At 37.5% G+C, this 20439-nt stretch overlaps 2 protein-coding genes across 8 annotated transcripts in view; both read right to left on the bottom strand.

Annotated features, from left to right (window-relative positions):
- The window catches only part of ARHGAP24 (Rho GTPase activating protein 24), a 551069-nt gene that overhangs the window by 401860 nt on the left and 128770 nt on the right, over positions 1 to 20439 (bottom strand). The window lies entirely within an intron of this gene.
- Positions 11218 to 18152, bottom strand: LOC119529610 (heterogeneous nuclear ribonucleoprotein U-like). Its single transcript, XM_037830164.1, has one exon. It carries the CDS (start codon positions 16750 to 16752, stop codon positions 14356 to 14358), a length of 2397 nt encoding a protein of 798 aa, XP_037686092.1. The 5' UTR covers positions 16753 to 18152; the 3' UTR covers positions 11218 to 14355.

Here is a 20439-nt window from a genome sequence, read left to right as displayed (position 1 = left end):
AAACCACACTGTGGGGAGCACCGCTCTAGAGCAGAGGTTGGCAAACTTTTTCTATAAAGGACCAGATATCAAATATTTTTGGCATCCTGGGCTACATACAGTTTCTTTGGTACATTCATTTTCTTCTTTTTTTTCATAATGCTTTAAAAATATAAAAACGATTGTTAGCTTATGGGTCTTAAAGAAGGAATGAAGTTATGAGACATGCAACTAGGTGAATGAACCTTAAGGACAGTATGTTGAGTGAAATAAGCCAACCACAAAAAGACAAATATTACATCTCACTAATAGGGACTAAATATACTGTACAAATTGAATTTGAGACCACAGGTTATTAGGGGAAGGCTTATTATAAAGCTTCCTAGATTGTAAACTCTTACAGCAGTCACATCAATTCCTGAGTTGTGATGGTTATTTCTAAATTCTGAGATGCTGAGCTCTTTGTTTATAACCTGGTCATTCCCTGGAACTTTGGGTATATGTGTGACACCCATGACTAGAGTAAGAGATCTTCAACTACAAAAGTCAGCATTAGTCCAAACAGCAAGTGTTTAAAAAGCTGAAAACAAGATCAGACTTCAATTAGAGATACAAATGAAGCTGATCTGGTTAGGACTAAGGCATATCAGACTAAAGGGTAAAGGACAATATTAACTGTGTTTTAAAACTTCAACTTCCGTGTGAGACCAAAGGAAGTGATGTATATTTGCTGCAAAATTTATATTTTCTAAGGCACACCACCCAATTAAACTTGTATGGCCAGTTTATTCAAACACCATAATTACATGGAACCATGATTAGGGAGTGAGATCTTACAGGTTTGTACAGGTTAGTGTGATGCCCTGATACATCCCAGAGTAATATGGGCAGAGAATAAAAAGTATTTGCAAAGCCCCCTTGAGGGACTGGGAAAAAATGTGAAAATATTAAACTTTCCCACCTGAAATTCTTGCAAGCATTGGGGACTACCAATTTAATAACTCAAGCCCTTGATCTTGGGGCTTGCCTTGTGAAGCTTATTCCTGAAAAGTAGAAGTTAAGCCAAGTTATAATTATGCCTGAGTCACTCCCAGAGAAACTCTTTTGTTGCTCAGGTGTGCCCTCTCTCTCTAAGCCGACTCTGCAGGTAAGCTCACTGCTCTCCCCCCTACATGGGACATGATTCTGAGGGTTGTAAATCTCCCTGGAAATGTGGAACATGACTCCTGGGGATAAGCCTGGCCCTGGCACCATGGGATTAAGAAAGCCTTCTTGGACCAAAAGGGAGAAGAGAAATGAAAAAAATAAAGTTTCAGTGGCTGAGAGATTTCAAATAGAGTTTAGAGCTCATTCTGGAGGTTACTCTTATGCATTATATAGATATCCCCTTTTAGTTTTTAAGTGTATTAGAATAGCTAGAAGGAAATACCTGAAATTGGTGAACTGTAATCCAGTAGCCTTGATTCTTCAAGATGATTGTATATCTATATAGCTTTTATGGCGTGACTGTGTTATCGTGAAACCTAGTGACTGACACTCCCTTTATGAAGTGTATGGACAGATGAGTAAGAAAATAAAAACAAAAAATGAATAAATAATAGGGGGATAAGACGTATGGGGTGTTTTGGGTGTTCTTTTTTATTTTTATTCTTTTTGTTTGCTTTTTCTGGAGTAATGAAAATGCCCAAAACTTGATTGTGGTGATTAATGCACAAGTATATGATGATACTGTGAACAACTGATTCTACACTTTGGATAATTATCTGGATGTTAATATACCTCAATAAAATTGTATTAAGAAAACCCAAACAAACAGAACCTAAGCCAAATTTGACTCATGGGCCATATTTTCCAATACTTGTTTTAGAGAATAGAAAAATAAGAAAACATTATAAATCTATTTTTGAAGCTAACATAACATTGATAAAAATATGAAAAAACAGAAAAAAGAACCTTATAGACTAATTATAATTGCATATATCAAAGCAAAATCAAAAATAAAATTTAGAAAACAGAATCAAGTAGCAGCTTAAAAGAATAATGTCATTATCACAGAGACACTATTTCAGGGATACAAAAATTTCTCAATATTTGGAAATTATGAATTTACCAAATTAAAGATGAAAAGTGAAAATCAAATTACTGTCAGTACAAATATTAAAAAGGCATTTGATAAATTAAATTAAATTTAAAAGATTAAATTAAAAAATAATTCAATAAATTTGATAAACGAAACTTCCATACATGATAAAACTTTTAATAAAATAGGACTAAAATGAATTCTGCACAATGTGATAAAATACATCTTTCTTAATCTTAAAGCAAGCATCAAGATTAATGACAAATTCTAGCAGGTCATTAACACCAGGGACAATGGAACAATGTCCACTATAACCACAATTGTTTTATACTTTCTCATGGTAATAAGTACAATTAGATAAAAGAGAAATTAATTATTCTGTTAATGGTTGTCAAGGAGAAGTATAGTCTAAACTAGCTGGATGAACAGTATATATATATACATATATATGTATATATGTTTTTCTTTTGTGTGGGTGCATAGCTAAACTGAATTTCCTAGTTAGGCAGAACCATGTAACTGAGTTCTAGAAGTAAAACATGGGCAGAAGTGACATAAACTAATTCCAAGTCTGTCTAATAAATACATTCCAAGTGATCCTGGTTTTTTCCCCCCACACCAGCCACCTGGATACAGAAAATCTAAAGTCCTAGAACAGCAGCCAACAAGCTATGGCCCATAGACCAAATCTGGCCTGTTGTTTTAAATGAGGTTTTATTGAAACACAATCTTGCTTATTTATTTACATGTTGTCTATGGCTGTTTTTGAGCAACAACAGAGTTGAGTAGTTGGATAAAGACAGCCTGGTCTGCAAAGCTTAAAATGTTCATTGTTGGCCATGAATAGGAAATGTTTATCAACCACCTACCCTAAGATAATGGAAACAGGAGATAGAGGAAGGCTGTACCTTTAAATAACTCCTTGAGCAGAATCTCCCTACCCAATCATCATTGGACTACATTTGTAAACCAAAACTTTACTGTGTTATGCCACTGAGATTTGGGGTTTATTTCAGCAGAAAGCAAATGCTGACTAAGTAACAAAGTAAAATTATTATCATGAGTAGATGATAGGATTGATTACCTATAATATCCGAGGGAAACAACTGAAAACTTGTGAAAAATGGAGGAAAATATATTAAGGCAGCTTGGTACAAAATTAATTACAAGAATCAATAGCCTCCATATATATAAACAATCACCAGTAATAGTTAAAAAAAAAGTGCCCTCATAAAATTGCAACAAAAATGTCAAATACCTACAGTCAATTTAACATGAAATGTGGAAGATTTATTTCAATAAAACATTAAAACATTACTTGAAGATACCAGAAGGAACTGAGACATGTATCTTGAATAGAATATTTAATTATAAAGATGTCAATTTTCACTAAGTTAGTCCAGAATTTCAACTTCTTTCCAATAAAGGAGTAGTAACATTTTTTCAACTAGACAAATTAACTCTACATATAGAAATATCAATGTGAAAAAATAACTTGAATATTTATGAAAACAAAAAAAAATGGCATGGGAGGAGGGAACCCAAATGTACTAGATATTAAAACATAATGAAGCAGTGTGATATTGCTCAAGAATCAGCAGCACAATAAAAAAGAATATGAAGTCAATAGTTAGATCAAAATGCACCTCTGCTATGAGAAATATGGCATTACAAATCAGAGAGGAAATAAATTGTGCTGGGATAATAGAGTAGCCATTTAGGGAGCATAGAAAGTTAAATCTATATCTCACAGCTTACCCCAAAATAAATGCCAGATGGATCAAAAAAGTTAAGGTGAATAAAAAAGAGAAAGTACTGGAGGAAATCATGGAAGAATTGTTTCAGTGATCTGAATGTGGAAGACCTTCCCAAGTGCGTGCAAAATACAGATCCATAAAAAAAGAAAAAGCAAAGATTGTTCATTTCAACTACATAACCTCCACAAACATCTCTCTTTCTCTCATCTATACAAACACACAGACTATACATCTGCACACATACACACACTTGTATAGTATAGTATGAGCACTATCTAAGAAAAACAACAAACTGGGAAAATATTGGCACTTCATATCACAGACAAGGTTAATTTTCTCAATACATTAAAAGCCCTTAGAAATCCAGTAAAGACTAACATACCTTAGAAAAGGAGATCCAATATATTAAGCAAATGAAAAGATGCTTAGCCTCATTTATAAAAAGCAAAATATAAATTAAAAATACCCTTCTTACTGAACGGATTGGCAAAGATGAAAAGTTTGATTATACAACATTAGAAGAGGATAGAAATATAGTCTTATTTTACTAGGACTTTGGTAGAATATATGGTTATAATTCCCATTGGGGTCAATTTGAAAATATTTACCATAATTAAAAAACTACTTTCACTTTTACAAAGTTATTTCATTGATATGTTTGTTGTACACTGAAATGTTGCAGACATAATAGAGTTTCATTTGTTATGCCAGAAGATTGGAAGTAATCTAAATCCCAATAGTTAAAGGGCTGGTTAAATAAATTAAAGCACATCCATACAATGGAATACTATGCAGCAGCTATAAAAATGATGAAGAAGGTTTTTTGTGCACTGACATTGAAAAACAAAAACAAAAAACCTACAAAAATCAAAGACACTTTCAGGGGGATAAAACTGCAAAAAGTAAGGTGAAGAATCAAGTCTGGAGGTTGCTACATGCTACAAAAAGAGGAAGAATACATGTATAGGTTTGTTGACAGTTATGGATGGAATCATGTCCCCCAGAAAGACATGTTCAAGTCCTAATCCCTAGTCCTGAGGATGTGAACTCATTTGTAAATAAGGTCTTTGAAGATCCTATTAAGATGAGGCCAGGTGGAATCCTCTATCCTCTAAGACCAGAATTCTTATAAATCAAGGAAATTTCTGCATGGTAGTAGGAGTGAGGAGGAGACAGAAGGAGACAGATTGCATATCTGGGAGGCAGAGACTAAGTTAAAGATTGCCAGCAAGCCACCACCAGAATGCCAGAGGCTTTGGAAAAAGCATGGCCTATAGATACCTAGATTTTGGACTTCTAGCCCCCAAAGCTGTGAGACAATAAATTCTTGTTGAATAAGCCAACCAGTGTGTGGTATTCGTTAAAGCACACTGTGCAAACTAAGACAACGTGCATTGGAGATTCCTCGAAGGATTTAGAGGGGTTGTTTGTGGGAGGGAAAATAGGCGGCTGAGTAGCAGGAGTAGGAGGGACGTACTTCATGGTATGCTCTTTTTAAAAAACATATTTTTTTTAATTGTGGAAATGTATATATGCCATGAGCTTTGTCACTTTAGCCATTTTAAGTGTGCAATTCAGTGGCATTAATTATATTTACAATGTTGTGCCATTAATAACATTTTTTTGTTACCCAAAATAGAAACTCTGTACTCATTAAACAATCACTGCCCATTACCCCACCGGCACCCCCAGCCCCTGGTAACCTCTAATCTTCCTGTCTCTAAGAATTTGCTTGTTCTAGATATCTCATGTAATTGGACCACTGTGTGGTCTTTTGAACATTTTTAATTTTACTTACAAAAATGTTAAATATTTATATTGGAAAAAACTCTCATGCTTTCCTACTATTCAATGGTTATGAAAATAAATGAAAGGTTTGTTATCATCTGGGACATAGAGCAAAGGACTATTTCTAAAAGGAAGCAAAAATGCAAATAAGGAAAGAATACTGCGAGTGCCTTTGCAAAAGTGGGAATAAAGGATAAAAATACAAAAAAAAAAAAAACAAGTAAATCAGTACTTTCTGTAATGTCTATTTTTCTAGACTTTATAATTTACCCAGAGTCATTACTGATAAGTGATTAGGACCAATGATATTTGGGAACCTAAAATATAAATAAGAGGGTCATAATAAGCCATCATAAGTTGTTAAATTAATGTTTTCTTTCAAAGTCAGGCATTACAATGTGAGACCAAGGGAAGAGATGTTTATTTGGTGCAGGATCTATATTTTCTAAACAATATAACTTCTACAGTCAGTTTGTTCAAATACCACAATTACATGGAACTTTGAATAGGAAGTGAGATATGATAGGTTTGTATAAGTTAGAGTGAAATAGCGACACTTCCTAAAGCAATTTGGACAGAGAATAAAAATATATATGCAGGGCCCCCCTGAGGAGCTAGGGGAAAATGCAGAAGCCTTGGACTTCCTCACCTGGACTGACGCTGATGTTCTCACAAACATTGAGGACTGACAGCTTGACATGGCAAGCCCTCTATCTTGGGGCTTGCCCTTACAAAGTTCGTTACCACAAAAGAGAGGCTAAATCTGCTTATAATTGTGCCTAAGAGTCTCCCCCTGAGTGTCTCTTTGTTGCTCAGGTGTGGCCCCCTCTCTCTCTCTAGCTAACCCAACCCGGCAGGTGAACTCACTGCCCTTCCCCCTACGTGGGACCTGACTCCTAGGGGTGTAAATCTCCCTGGCAACCCAGGATATGACTCCCGGGGATGAATCTGGACCCGGCATCGTGGGATTGAGACCATCTTCTTGACCAAAAGAGGGATGCAAAATGAAATGAAATAAAGCTTCAGTGGCTGAAAAATTTCAAATGGAGTCGAGAAGTCACTCTGGTGGACATTCTTATGCATATATAGATAGCACTTTTTAGCTTTTAATGTATTGGAATAGCTAGAAGTAAATACCTGAAACTATCAAACTCCAACCAGTAGCCTTGACTCTTGAAGACGATTGTATAACAATGTAGCTTACAAGGGGAGACAGTGTGATTGTGAAAGCCTTGTGGATCGCATTCCCTTTATCCAGTGTGTGGATGGATGAGTAGAAAAATGGGGACAAAAACTAAATGAAAAATAGGGTGGGATGGGGGGGATGATTTGGGTGTTCTTTTTTACTTTTATTTTTTATTCTTATTCTGATTCTTTCTGGTGTAAAAAATGTTCAAAAATAGACTGGGGCTATGAATGCATAACTATACGATGGTACTGTGAACAGCTGATTGTACACCATGGATGATTTTATGGTATGTGAATATATCTCAATAAAACTGAATTTAATTAAAAAGAAAGTCAGGCATTACAAAATCAAAATATTTCAGTAAAGCTAGAATCCATAAACTCTTTTTAACACATATACTAGGCTTAATTTAACTGCCTGTCAGCCATTCCAACAGTGTTAACTAGTGGGAAATTCCAGGAAAACCAGTCCTAAGATAGCTTTAAATCCTTCATCTTTAAATATGCCTCTCAGCTCCTGGATTAATAAAGCTTGGTTTTCAGGCTGGAAAATGAGACAAAGAGCCAAATGATACAGAAAAGGCATAAAGGTACAGTTTGTGGTTATTAAAACTCTGAGTTCTCCATGAGCCTAATCTGCTTTGAGGGGCATAATTAAAATATGTACCCTTCCAGTATCAGAAAAACACAAACACACAAACAAGCTAGACTTTGTCCAAGATAGGTCACAGATGCTATCTTTGAATATATACTATGACAATTAATATATACAATCATCTCAATTGCCACATATTTTTGCAAAGCCCACCTCCAATATTTACATGAGTTGAAAACACTTATTGACTAATAAGATATATTATTAAAATTTGAGAGTATTTATTACTTATGAGGGGGATGCACTCATCATTGCTTTCTTTAACACTAAATTCCTACCATGCTGAACTTTTCTCAGATCCCCAAAAGTCACCCTTTCCTTCATCTGGGTTGCATTGACCTTACTGTTCCATTTACCTGGAACTCCACTGATGGCAGAAATGGAGATGTGCAGCCCAGTTTCCCCTTAGAGGATGGACTTGCTGCCCAGCAATGGATACTATAGTCAGCATACGGCCTTCAGCTGTCAGCTCCTCGGGGTCCACCTCAGCTGCAGGGCCACCTTGCTCAAGGTCATAGGATTGCCAGGACGTGCCTAGGCCAGGGAGTGGAGTCAGTGGAGTACACAGCACTGGACACTGTGATGGAAAATACTCCCTCCAGAGCTCTCAGTGGGTTGACTTAAGCCTTGTTGGGCCTGAATCACAGTTCAACAGATTCCTCTGCTCTATTCTGCTTCACCCCCCTTCCTTTCACAGGTGTCAATTCCAAAAAACATCTTGCACTCCAAACTCTGTCTAAGGTCTGCAACTTCAGCCTTCCCTCTCCCCAGTTACATATACACACACATACATACACACACATACCGTTGACCAATGGTCAACTCAGCTGAAACATTACTTTCTCCAGAAGATCTCTCCTGATACACAGGTTTGGGTTTTGGATCCCTTGCTTAGTGTTCCAACATCACCTATAAAAGCGTGTACGTTCTCTCTTAATGGTCCATATATTTACCTGAGTCCCCAAAACATAGCAAGCTCCATGAGAGCAGGGACTATGTCTTTCTAATTATCTGCATATCCCTACATAATAGAACATTGTCTGGCACAAAATAAATTCAAGAAATATATGTAGATTTGAGTCAGTATTTGAGGGCATTTGTTAGAGCATTTCAATTTTAGTGCAATTATTTGTTCATGGGTCCACCCACCCTATGAAATTGCAAGCTACCTGATGGAGGAATATGAAAGTACTTTTTCTTAGTGCTATGGAAGAGAAAGAAAGGCTAATTTGCCTGTCTATATCCAGCAAGAAGTGCCATATATTTATATTGCAAAGTTGGTGGTTGTTATCAACTTTTTAGAGTTTCAGAGAAGCTGATGAAAAATTATTCTATGCAAAGAGAAAGACAGATGATGGGCTCCATGAGCAGTAAAGGTCTGCCCCCTGCTCTCTCAGAGCATGTCCTGGGAGGGCAGAGCCTCCAATGGGAATGTCCTGTGGGGAGACCGGGAGATTCATCACTAATTATTGTGCCATGGAAGGAGCAGGACAGTATATTTCTGACAAAGGCTGCGACTACACCAACCCTTATAAGGGGCACCTCTGTAGCCTGCCCCAGGGCAGAAGTAACTGACCAGCACTCAACTCCACCACCGTGTTGGAGAAACAGGTGCCATATTTACAAAGACCACCATAAGGAATTGGAACCTCTTTTGGCTTCCTGGAAACGTGCAGTGGAAATGAAGAGAAAGCCATGATAATGACTGATCTTAGAAGTGTTCATAGCAATATCATTGACTTTATATCTATATTCTATAGTTAATTATTTATTGTATTATCTAACCATCACTAGATGTAAACACTAGATGCAAACTCAATCTTGTTCTTCACTTTATCTTCAGTGCTGAGAAATGTTCTTGACATACACATACAGTAAGTGCAAAATAAATACTTTCTGAGTGAATTCTCTTTCCATCAGTGAGTCAGGCTAATAGCTAGATTTAATTGAATCTGTATTACATATTTTTTACACTCACAATTTGTGAAAAAAATTATACTGCTTATTAAAATGTAAGTAATACACTTAATGCAGTGTCTAATAAAATGACTCCATGTGGAAGGAGCTCAAAAATGTTTATTGAATGAATAAATGGATGGATGGATAGATAGATACATTTTCAGTTATGGGAATGACACATTTCCTTTAGTTTATACCTTTTTGGGGGACATTTAAAAGAATAGGCCCACTACATACCACCCTCTTTTTTCCTATCTACTATTCTTGAACTCATTCATCCATTCAACAAAATTTTTTCAAATGCCTCTTCTAGGAGAATTGCTTGAAACCCCAATGAGCATGCTCTTATTTATCTGCTGCAGTATTTCTTTAACAGAAATAAAGTCTGTGATTCTGAGGGACTTTGGCAACCAAGGAACTAATTAACTCTCTAAATAAATAAATAACTAAAATAAATCCAGCCCATGTTTAGCAAGAATGCATTTCAGGTTATATCCCACCCTTGCTTGCCTGATGCAAGCAGCACTAGCTATAACTTTAATAGATTAGCATCAATAATATAAGAAAAATTATACAGCATTAAAGACAGAAATATAAGGAAACCAAACAATCTCAAAGAGCACTGGATTTTCCTCTGTTGAAAGATTAGTTTATATGTGATTAGCATTTATCTGCCCAGAATAATACTATAGAGGAAAAGGACTTTTATTTAATATGAAGCCCACTGAGATGCTTAAAGATATTTCAATAAAGTTAAAATCTATATAAAAAGTGTTCCTTGTCATGCTTTCCAATCAGCCAGAAAGAACTACAAACTGTTTTGCAAGCATTTCTGGACAAAATAAAATAATCCAGCTTTATTTTTGGAAGAAGATAGGAATCACTATATGTTTTAAAAGATTATCTAGGGAGCATCAAAGACCCTGGTTTCAATACTCTGGTATCTAAAGACCTCTAGGAAGCCACATAGCATTCTGGCATGGCTCATGGTGGGCTAACATTTCTTCACATATACTTCAGTGACTAAACAAAGATCACTTTTTACATGAACCACCCTATCAAGACCGTAATAAATCCGCCTACACATTTCAGGGCCTTTAGATTAAACTCGGTCACCATTACTTATAAGGACCAGCAGTTAGAGCCTTGGAATAAAAAGGAAAAGTATAGGCAGAGCCAGCCTGTGAATGACCTTCTTCCCTGCATCTGGCCTGACCATGTATTTAGTTCACTATGTTCCTGAGAACAGAGCATATTTTATCCTTAAGTTCTTTCTTAAATATTTACTTAAGAGTGTCAATAATAACATAAGAAAATGCTCAAGACAGAAAAAGTGAAAAAAACAGGATACAAAACTGTATGCGTGTGCATGTAAACATATATATCACACACACTGATTCACACACACATTTTGCAAAAAAAAAGGAAAAGAAAAAAAAATGTATCAAAATATTAATAGATTTATGTGGAACTAATGATTTTTATTTAATAATTTATGAATTTCTAAATTAGATACATTTACCCCCAAAGGGTTTTAGTGATTTGAAAATATCACAAAAGTAATCAAGGTAATTCCGCTGTGCCTTCTTCCTTTGATTCTCTTTTTTTTTTTTTTGAAAGAACAAGCTTATACCTTTTATTCTAAGTTTGGCTTAAAAAAAATTTGAATATATTTAGAGATCTATAATCAGGTACGTCTGTCTATACCACTGCCTACAAAGGTACTAAAACATCATTTTCATTTGTATAATAGAACCCATTATAGCAATGGTCCTAGGATATAAAGCCAATTTATATTAACAAGCACAAACTTTTAGAAAACAAAACCTATTTAATTCCCAACAATTAAAGCAAATATTGAATACAGAACACAACTGCCCATGAATGTAGTAATATCCCCAGAGGGTAGAGAACACAATAAAAGTATTTCTAGTTGCCTTTCCTGGAATAATTTTCAGTACTTTTTCAAAGGAAATTGATTTAAGAAGCTTTAATATCTTGTTAGTGTTTAAGAACATCTTTCAAGCCCCTTGTATTCAGATAGGTTCTTTCCTACGCAAATGATTTAGTATTACTTCATCGTGTCATTTCATCAATGTTGAATTGATTTGATGCATACTTATTTTAAGATTTTATCTTCCTGTCTGGTTATTACGGCCCAAATCTGGTAAACTACCTTCTAGAACTCAGAGCCAGAGCGCTTCATCAATCTAAATTCTCCCTGACCTCAGCAAAGGCTGGATGTGAGGAACATTAGCCTGTCAGCAACAAAGAAAACTGAATACATGTTAGCTAACGTATTTATCATTTGTATCTTTCAGCATTTTTAGTTTTCTTTCTTGATTGACCTTTGCATGCTATTTTCATACTACTGCAGCTGACCATCAATTCAATTTCTGTTAGGAAACTCAGAAACTGAGTTAACTATCAGTTAACTATCTGCAGAAGTATCCCTAAAACCAACAGCAATATTAACATGAGATTTTTCAGGGCATATAGTCAGGACATTTGTTCAGAACTAAGTCTGGTGCTTTGTTTTTGCTTGCCATGGTGGGGGGGGGGGCAGGCATGGAGATGGGTGAATAAACCAAGTTTCTTGTTCACAGATCTTAATTCTGTCAGAACTTGGCATTTTTAAACTTAGCTATTCTTCACTTGGTGCATTCTTTTAATTTCCTAAATACTTCCTAAGATTATTTCTGTTCATACAACTACAGACAATATGATTCTAATGTTGAGACCATGTTTCAAATTGTTTTTCAAACATTTTTTCTGAACAGCATTTTGATCTCTCCTCCCAAAACTTACGGGGCTGCACATAGCATGGTAGGTCTACCTAAGTAAGTGTTATTTGGCCACTACTTCCTTGTTGCAATTAGAGTATGGTCCTTTATAAGCAACTAGAAAGTACACTGACAATTTTAAAAAGGTACCAATATAAATTTTAGGACATCTGTACATTAGCATCAGTGTACAGTTTGGATGTTATACTCTCTGGGTTAGGTCTATGCAATTTTAACAATAATGTAATCTGACAAAAGTAGCTCATGCCAGTGATTTGCTGTCAATAAATAAACGTCTAAAAAGACAAAATCCTTTGAAACACTACCTCGTACTGTCTTTAAAGTTACATGATTAGCCTTTGTTACAGAAACTTTTCAACTAACCTACATCATCATCATATAAAACTTAATTCCAGCTTGTAGTAAGATTCCTAGGAGTATGAAAATTCAAGTTAAAAATCGGATTTAAAATGGCTAAAACAAAAATCTAAGTAACTAGAAACATAAGCAAACCTAAATTTACCAAAGCAACCTAAAAGTACCAACAAAAAACTAGAATGAAGTCAAATTTTAGTTCTACAGTTTGACTCCTGATTCCTCACTTCACATCCGTGAGGGTCCTTTAGAAGATTAAGTGTTCTGTACAAACCCAATAAATTACAATTCGGGGATCTAATGTCATCACATAGCTAGAGTTAAGTTAGCAGTGTTGTGTAGTAGTGAAATCAATGACTGGCTTGCATGATGGCTTCTAAAAGCATCTGTTCCCAGAGTTTCAGGTATTTTATATATTTATAAAATAATCAGTTGAGGACAGCCATTAGCATTTTGTAAAGATGATAAACTGAGTGTTAACTTCTCCCAGCCAGTACCTTTTCCCCTCATAAAATACGATAAAAGTTGTCTGGGGAGGAAGGGGAAGGGAGGAATTCAACTTTACTTCATAATCAAAATCAGTTGTCAATATACATTTACGTTCTTAAAACCTAAATGTTCCAAATACAGAGAATAATAAGCTGTCCAGAAAGCACACACTTACAATCTCCTCTTGGGAGTTTTATAGGGATTTTGAACCTTGATGGCGAGAATCCCAAAACAAGAGTAAAATGAATTCATTTTATTGCAAACAAACGTCAAAATTAATTTCTCCACCCACTTTCTTTAGAAAGAAAAAGAAATCAGCAGGCTAAGGAGATACCCATTCAAGAACTGACATGATTAAAAATTAAGATATAAATGAGTGACTCACAATTTCATTAGCTTACAAAGACGATGGAGTTAACTACTACAAGCACACTAGTTATACAGTATTTTGTGGGAGAAGGGCATACAGACATAGCTAACTTCATATAGATCCCATTAGACAACTGGATTTACAAGTTTTTTTAATAAGAAATGGGCAAAGCCAGCTTTCTTTTCAGAATCAAAATGCAGAACAAATGGAAAAATTATGGTATTTAACCTTCACAAGTTTGAGCCTCCACAAATAATGCAACCGTGTTTTACATTTTTAACAGCCCTTCTATATACACTCCATCTTCTGTATCTTGGATCCAAATTTTTTCTTCATTCTCAATAAAACCAATTCCATTGTTATTTAAAGACAAAAAACCTTCCCAGTTATTGTCAGAAACGACTATTTAGTTTACCCCCTCCCTCCACTATTCATCAATCTACAGAGAGGATGGAGTGTAATATGAGCAGTACAGAGTCTTATGCAATTCATGAGGACCACTTAGTCCTTACATGAATCTGGTTGCTAACATTTCTATTATATTGTGACAATGACTCCCGACTGTTATTCTCTGTGAGAAATGGGGGAGTAAATTCTTAATAAAAGACACCAGGTACAAAGCAACATTTTACTTTTGTTGTGATAAAAAAAAAAGTCACATTTTACAGATAAAATGCAGAACCCTGAAATACTGACACATTCTCTTATCGTGCACAATGCTGAGGTTCTCTTACGATTCACTTTAAAACTGCAATTAAAAATGTACAAAAAAGAAAAGAAAAAAAAAAAAATCAACCCACAAAGCTTCTAAAAAAGGAACCCGCAGGCACTTCCTCTTGTGGAATGTTTAAAAAGTTAGCCTACTAAAGAAAACAGTTGACTTCTTGTGAAGGTTTTGGAGAAATATTTATCAGTTCGTTTTATTTGGGTATTCAATAATATCCTTGGTGATAATGCTGACTCCATGGCTTCTGACCCCAGAATTGACCCTGCTGCCACTGGTTGTAGCCCTGAGATTGATTTTTGTAGCCACGATTGTTGCCTCGTCCTCTGAAATTCTGGTTGTAGTTCCCTCTGTTGGGCATCCCACCTCTGTTGTAGTTCCCTCTATTTGAATAGCCACCTCGGCTGGGGAAAACAGGGCCACGAGGGTATGGATAGCCAATTCCACCACTTCCGCTACCGCCACCACCTCTCTGTGGCATATTGCCCCTCCTATTATATCCACCACGATTCCCAGGAGCTCCCCCTCTGAAATTTCCACCACGCATATTGAATCCTCCACGTCCTCTATGGCCACCACCTCTGTTGAACTGGTTCTTGCCACTCTTATTCTTATTGCTCTTCTTTGAGCCAGTGTTCTGTTTCTTTTCTGGGGGAAGAGCCTTTTTGCTTTCTTCCTTATATTGCTCCAAAAGTTTCTGGGCCTCCTCCTTCTGCAGTTCAACATAGGTAATTTCATCAAAGCACTCAGCTACCTCTGGCAGCGTAAAGTTTCCTTTCATTTTGAGAACTGCATGTTCTGGAAGGTCTTTTCCCTCTACTTCTGCTTTCTTCTGTGTTCTCTGCTTATAGTCTTCATCTTTTGGGCAAACTACAACAGCCTTTCGCTGGAAGCCTGCAAACAGGCACATTTTTCTCCTCTGTGCAGCAGCAGACACATTTGTCTGATCCAAAATGAAATTTCGCTTCTTACGGGCAGCAATCTCAATGAACTTTCCAAGACACTGGGGAGCTCTCTGCAACAGCGTGTTCAGCTTTCCAGTATCTGCCATTTGCTTCTTAAATCCTGCCACCATCATTTTATCCATAATGGTATTTGTGCCAAGAATGTTGTATTTACCAGGATTTTCTGCTGCATGTTTAGTAACCCAGGTGGTTTTTCCAGCTCCTGGCAAGCCAATCATCATTACAACTTCACAATCTTTCTTTTCTTCAGGCCCCTTTGGTCCTCTGACTCGATCCTCTAAAGGGACATTCTGGATGAAAGTATAATCTTCAGGTATTGGGAAATATGGCTTTTCCTTCTGACCAAAATTAAATTCAACTGCACAGTTGTGACAAAGAACATGCGGGAAGAGTGGCCGTCCAGCAAGAACTTCCTTAGTGATTTTGAAGGTAATGCCAAGATCTTGTCCATTCTTAGCATAGGAGGGCTCTACTTCATCACTTTCAAAGTAAGCAAAACATGTAATCACATCATTTTCATCAAACTTCTCTCCATAATCTTCAGTCTCACAGTTGCATGTTTTTATTCCTTTTAGAGAATATCCATAAGAAAATTCTTCTTCACCAAGCAACATTCCACTTGTAGTTAGGGACCAACCAATCCGAACTTCATGTATGTCAATATCTTTTGTATACAAATGCCTTACTGGGATCTTCTCTGTAACCTTCATTTCAAAACAGACTTTGCCTTTGGAAACACCATAAGAGGCCCTTCCTCCAGCCCAAAGAAAAGCAAAACTCTCCATGGTTAGAGAAGAAGCACTGAGACGATCTCTCGATATTTTAAAATGTAGATCACAATTATAAGTATCAAGACAAACCACTGTGTCATCGAAATGTTCATCTTCTTCTTCGACAGGTGGCTGAGGAGATTTGGCTCTGCTATACTTGTTCTCTTCAATGTACTCAAAATGTCCACGGCCATGATCTTCTTGAGGTCTTTTAACACCTCTCTTTTTGTCTCCGCCTTTCTGTTCCGTTTTGCCGTCTCCTCCCGCCTGCTGCTGGCCCTGCCTGGCCCCGGGCGGCGCCACCGTCACCGCGAACAGCGAGGTGGGGCCGCTGCTCTTCCCCGCGGCCTCCTTGGCGGCCCCGCGCTGCTGTTGGGGCTGTTGCTGCGGCGTTGCCGGCGGTTGAGACTGCTGCTCCCCGTGCCCGTTCTCGTCTCCCGCTCCTTCCTCCTCGTCTCCGAGCTCATCTTCCCCTTCCTGGAAGCCCTGACCGTCGCCGTTCTCGTCTTCCGAAGCAGCCTCCTCCTCCTCCATCGGGACCGAATCGGCCGCCCCCGCGGCCCCATTCTCCTTTCCTAGCTCCATCTGGTCGCCATCCAGGGCGGCGATCTCTTCCTCCTCATCGCCGGCGGTCGCGGCCTCCTGCTTGAGGCCTGCTCCCGAGCGCCCGGCGGAATCCCCGCCCATGTCTAGGCTGCCGTTCCCGGGCTCCATGGCGCGGCGGCCCCCGGCCTCCTCGTCGTCCAGCGCGGCCTGGAGTCGCTCCATGAGTTCGGCCTTGAGGCCCTTGTCAGAAAGGCGCCGCTTCTTGAGCTCCTCTTTCAGCTCCGAGACCTTCAGCTTTTTTACATTAACAGGCGAGGAACTCATCGTGAGGGCCCCGATTCACTGCTAGGCGCTGGCTCAAACTCGGCTCCGCTCACACGGCCACTGATGGCGGCTGCTGCGGCTGCTGCGGCTGCTCGTCGGCCCGGGCGGCGGCTGCGGCTGCGGCTGGAGGTGGGTTCGTGCTGCAGAGCGGACCCGCCTGGTGTCAAACGGCGCCAATTCCTTTCACTGAGTTCGCGAGGGAGACGCGGAGACCGATTCTCTTTTGCAAATAAATGTTCTAGAAATGTTGGCCTAATTTTCATTAAATTAAAAATCAAAAGGCCAGATCCAGTCTATACTTTTTGGGCATTATATGGGTTAACAGTAAAAACCCTGTTTATGATACTCAGGGAAGAATGACTACTAGTTTGACACATGGGGTTAGTGATTTTATCATGTGGAGAAACTTCTTACGATGCACTCAATCTGAAGTGTATTCTTTTACTTTCCAAAAACCAGGAGACACATCCCACTTGCACATCCCTGAGGAAAAGAAAATGCCATCCAGTACAGATTTTCAGAGCATGAGTCTTCTCAAGTTCCAGTATTGCACATAGCTTTGTTTTAGCTCTTGGGAGTCATGGTAGCTAGAGCAATACAAATGAACTCAAAGTTTGTACTTAACTTCAAACATTGAAAAGTTAGAGAAAGAAACAGAATTTCCAACAATCCATATAATAGGTCTGAAGTAAGAAGCCAACATTCTAGCTCAGACCACTTTGGTTTGTATTCAGCAGTACAGATTCAAACAACATAAAAGATAAAATTGGCTCTGAACAGGTCCGTAACTGAAAGATTTCCTTAAGCTGGTTGGAAAGGATAACAATTAGTGATAGAGGCTGCCTAATACTTTCATAATCAAAACATAGTTAATTCCATAATATTGGTTTATATAATACCAACTAATACATTTATCAAAAATAACATCTCCTAGCAATTTAAAAGATAAATATGAGTGATAGTATTTGATGATGAGTCTCAAGTCAATTTAGAACTATGGAAAAAGATTTTCATACCTAGGATGTACAGACCAGACAAGCAGCAATCTTTGCAAAATGGTACCCCAGTAAGTATAATTTCTGCTCAGGTGTGCTGCACATTAAATGACTCCTAACAGCTGAATGACAAGGAAATACCTCAGTGACTATTTCTTCCAGTAACCGCTTGTGCCAGTTTGGATATATTATGTTCCCAAAAGCCACATTCTTTAATATAATCTTGTGGGGGCAGATTTATTAGTCTTTTGATTAAGGTGGAAACTTTTGATGGAGTGTTTCCACACAGATGTGGCTCACACAACTGTGGGTGAAACTTTTGATTAGATTATTTCCATGTAGGTGTGGCCCTGCCCATTCAGGGTGGGTCTTGATTAGTTCACTGGAGTATTTAGGAGAGAAGCTAAGAGCTGACACAGACCCAGATGCTTGCTAACACTTTGGGATGCTTGGAGTTGCAGACAAAAGGATGTTTGGAGATGCTAAGCTAAGAGAAGCAGCCCAGAGACATTTTGGAGAAAGCCATTTTGAAACACGACCTGGGAGCGAAGGACCAGCAGATGCTAGCCACATGCCTTCCCAGCTGACAGAGGTGTTCTGGACACCATCAGCCTTCCTTCAGTGAAGGAATCCTCTTGTTGACGCCTTAGTTTGGACACTTTTATGGCCTTAGAACCTTAAATTTGTAACCAAATAAAGCCCCTTTATAAAAGCCAATCCATTTCTGGTATTTTGCATAATGGCAGCATTAGCAAACCGGAACACCACACATAACATTAATTTTTATCTTTGTTTGTTCTAAGAAGAGTTTAAACTAAGGCATGATTTAAAGTTGCAAACAATATAGCATGGTAAAATAAATTAAATGTAAGTAAGAAAGTGGAGGTGAAAGAAAAAGAAGGATAGAAAAACAAAAATGTAGTATGGAAAGGGGTTTGTTTAAATATTGAACACCCTAAAATCCTATGAACTCACTTCTTGGAACCCAAACCAAGAAAGTTTTAGAAAGCTGGCAGTGTTTAAAAGCAAATATACATATATACCTGGTGTAAAGGGAGAGCACACCCTTGCTTAATAATGAAATTGAAGATTAATTTCTTCTGACGGTTATTATAAGAAAAATCTGTAGTGTGACAGACAAGATCTTTACAATAAATACAGTGACAAGTTAGTTTTCACAGGTCTTTTACTCATTTGATATAGGCACATGACACCTAGTCAAATTGCATTTCAATAAAAAACAATGCTATGATGGGGAAGGAGGGCAATATATTAAAAAATAAAGTAAATATATGAGTCTTTGATGATCTAGTTTAATCACAGGGCTCTGAGTAATTTTTAACTATGTCAATGCTGTTTAGGATGATTAATCTCCTAACATATGCTGTTATCAAAAGGAGTTAATGCAGCATTTAAATATTTTCAGGGCATTGAAAATTTACCCCGGTATATTATTTTTTACCACATAGGTTTTCTAAAGAAAATTGTTTCATGTTCGAAAACATAACAATAAGAAAATGAAAATCTAGACTTCTTGTTGTGACTGTAAACTTGGCTTATTTGTCTTTCCTTCCTTCATTTCCTTTTGCCCCAAACGGATAATGATGTTTAATTCCTATATTTATCACAAGAAAAGCAGTGAGGACAAACTGGCTCTGAAGTTCATAACAGGCATGATTCTTACTATTATTACTTATTTAAAAATTTATGGATATCCAAGCCTTATTTATTAAATTAAAATTTTGTGAAATTACAAGTCAAGTAGTATGGTTTATAAAAGGATAGCATATATCTGGAGACCTGAAGATTCAATTCAATTCCTGGCTTGCTACTTAGTTAACTCCACAGAATCTTAGCTTCCTCCTTTGTAAAATGGAGATAACAATACACATCTGCTGATGGTGATTAATGCATAATTACATGTGATGATGGATATAAAGTACTTATCACAGTGCCTGGCACATAGAAAGCAATAAAAAATTAGATATTCTTACTTTTGTGGGAGACTGTATTTTTGTTCTGTATTCTTTACTCTGCCCTATATGCATCCTTTGTCATGAGACTTTAAGTACACCTTCCTGCCCCTTGATCTTAAGCTTTAACCCATGGGATGTTAGCAGAAATGATGCAAACAGCAGCTTAGCATGTGCTCTCATTAACATGTTTTCCCTCTTGGGAAATGTCTTCTGCAATTACTATGAGAAGAACAAGCCCCAGATAGCCCACTGTCCAAGGAGAAGAAAAAGCATGTGGAGCAGATCTGGACTTGACCTGCAGCTTGCAGACAAGCCCAGCCTAGAGCAGTCAACTCCCACTTAACCCACAGTTGTGAAAGCAAGAATAATCAATGGTTGTTAGAAGACGCTATGTTTTGTGGTGGTTTATTATGTATTGTTGAGATAATCGATATATGATAAAGAAATTGGTACCTAGAAGTGAGGTACTACCAGGTCAGAAAGTTTTAAAGAATTTAGAAATTAATTTCATTTATTCGTACCTTCTACCTTCCTCTGGCATATTTTATAGCTTCCTTTTAATAACCACAGACTCACAGAGAGTAAGAGGCCCACCTGTATAAACCAGCAAGACCCAGAGATCCTGGTTGGTCTGCAGCCAGCACCAGGCATTGTGCACTTTCACATTCCACCTCACTTAAGCCCCATCAACACCTGAGGGAAAGCATAAGACCGAA

This window comes from Choloepus didactylus, chromosome 3 (assembly GCF_015220235.1).
Source record: "Choloepus didactylus isolate mChoDid1 chromosome 3, mChoDid1.pri, whole genome shotgun sequence".
Taxonomy (NCBI): domain Eukaryota; kingdom Metazoa; phylum Chordata; class Mammalia; order Pilosa; family Megalonychidae; genus Choloepus; species Choloepus didactylus.
The sequence above is the reverse complement of the archived record's forward strand: the minus strand, read 5'-3'. Positions and strand labels throughout refer to the sequence as shown.

Excerpts from the sequence above, each read along its gene's own strand:
- LOC119529610 (XM_037830164.1), bottom strand. The coding sequence starts at position 16,752 with ATGAGTTCCTCGCCTGTTAATGTAAAAAAGCTGAAGGTCTCGGAGCTG.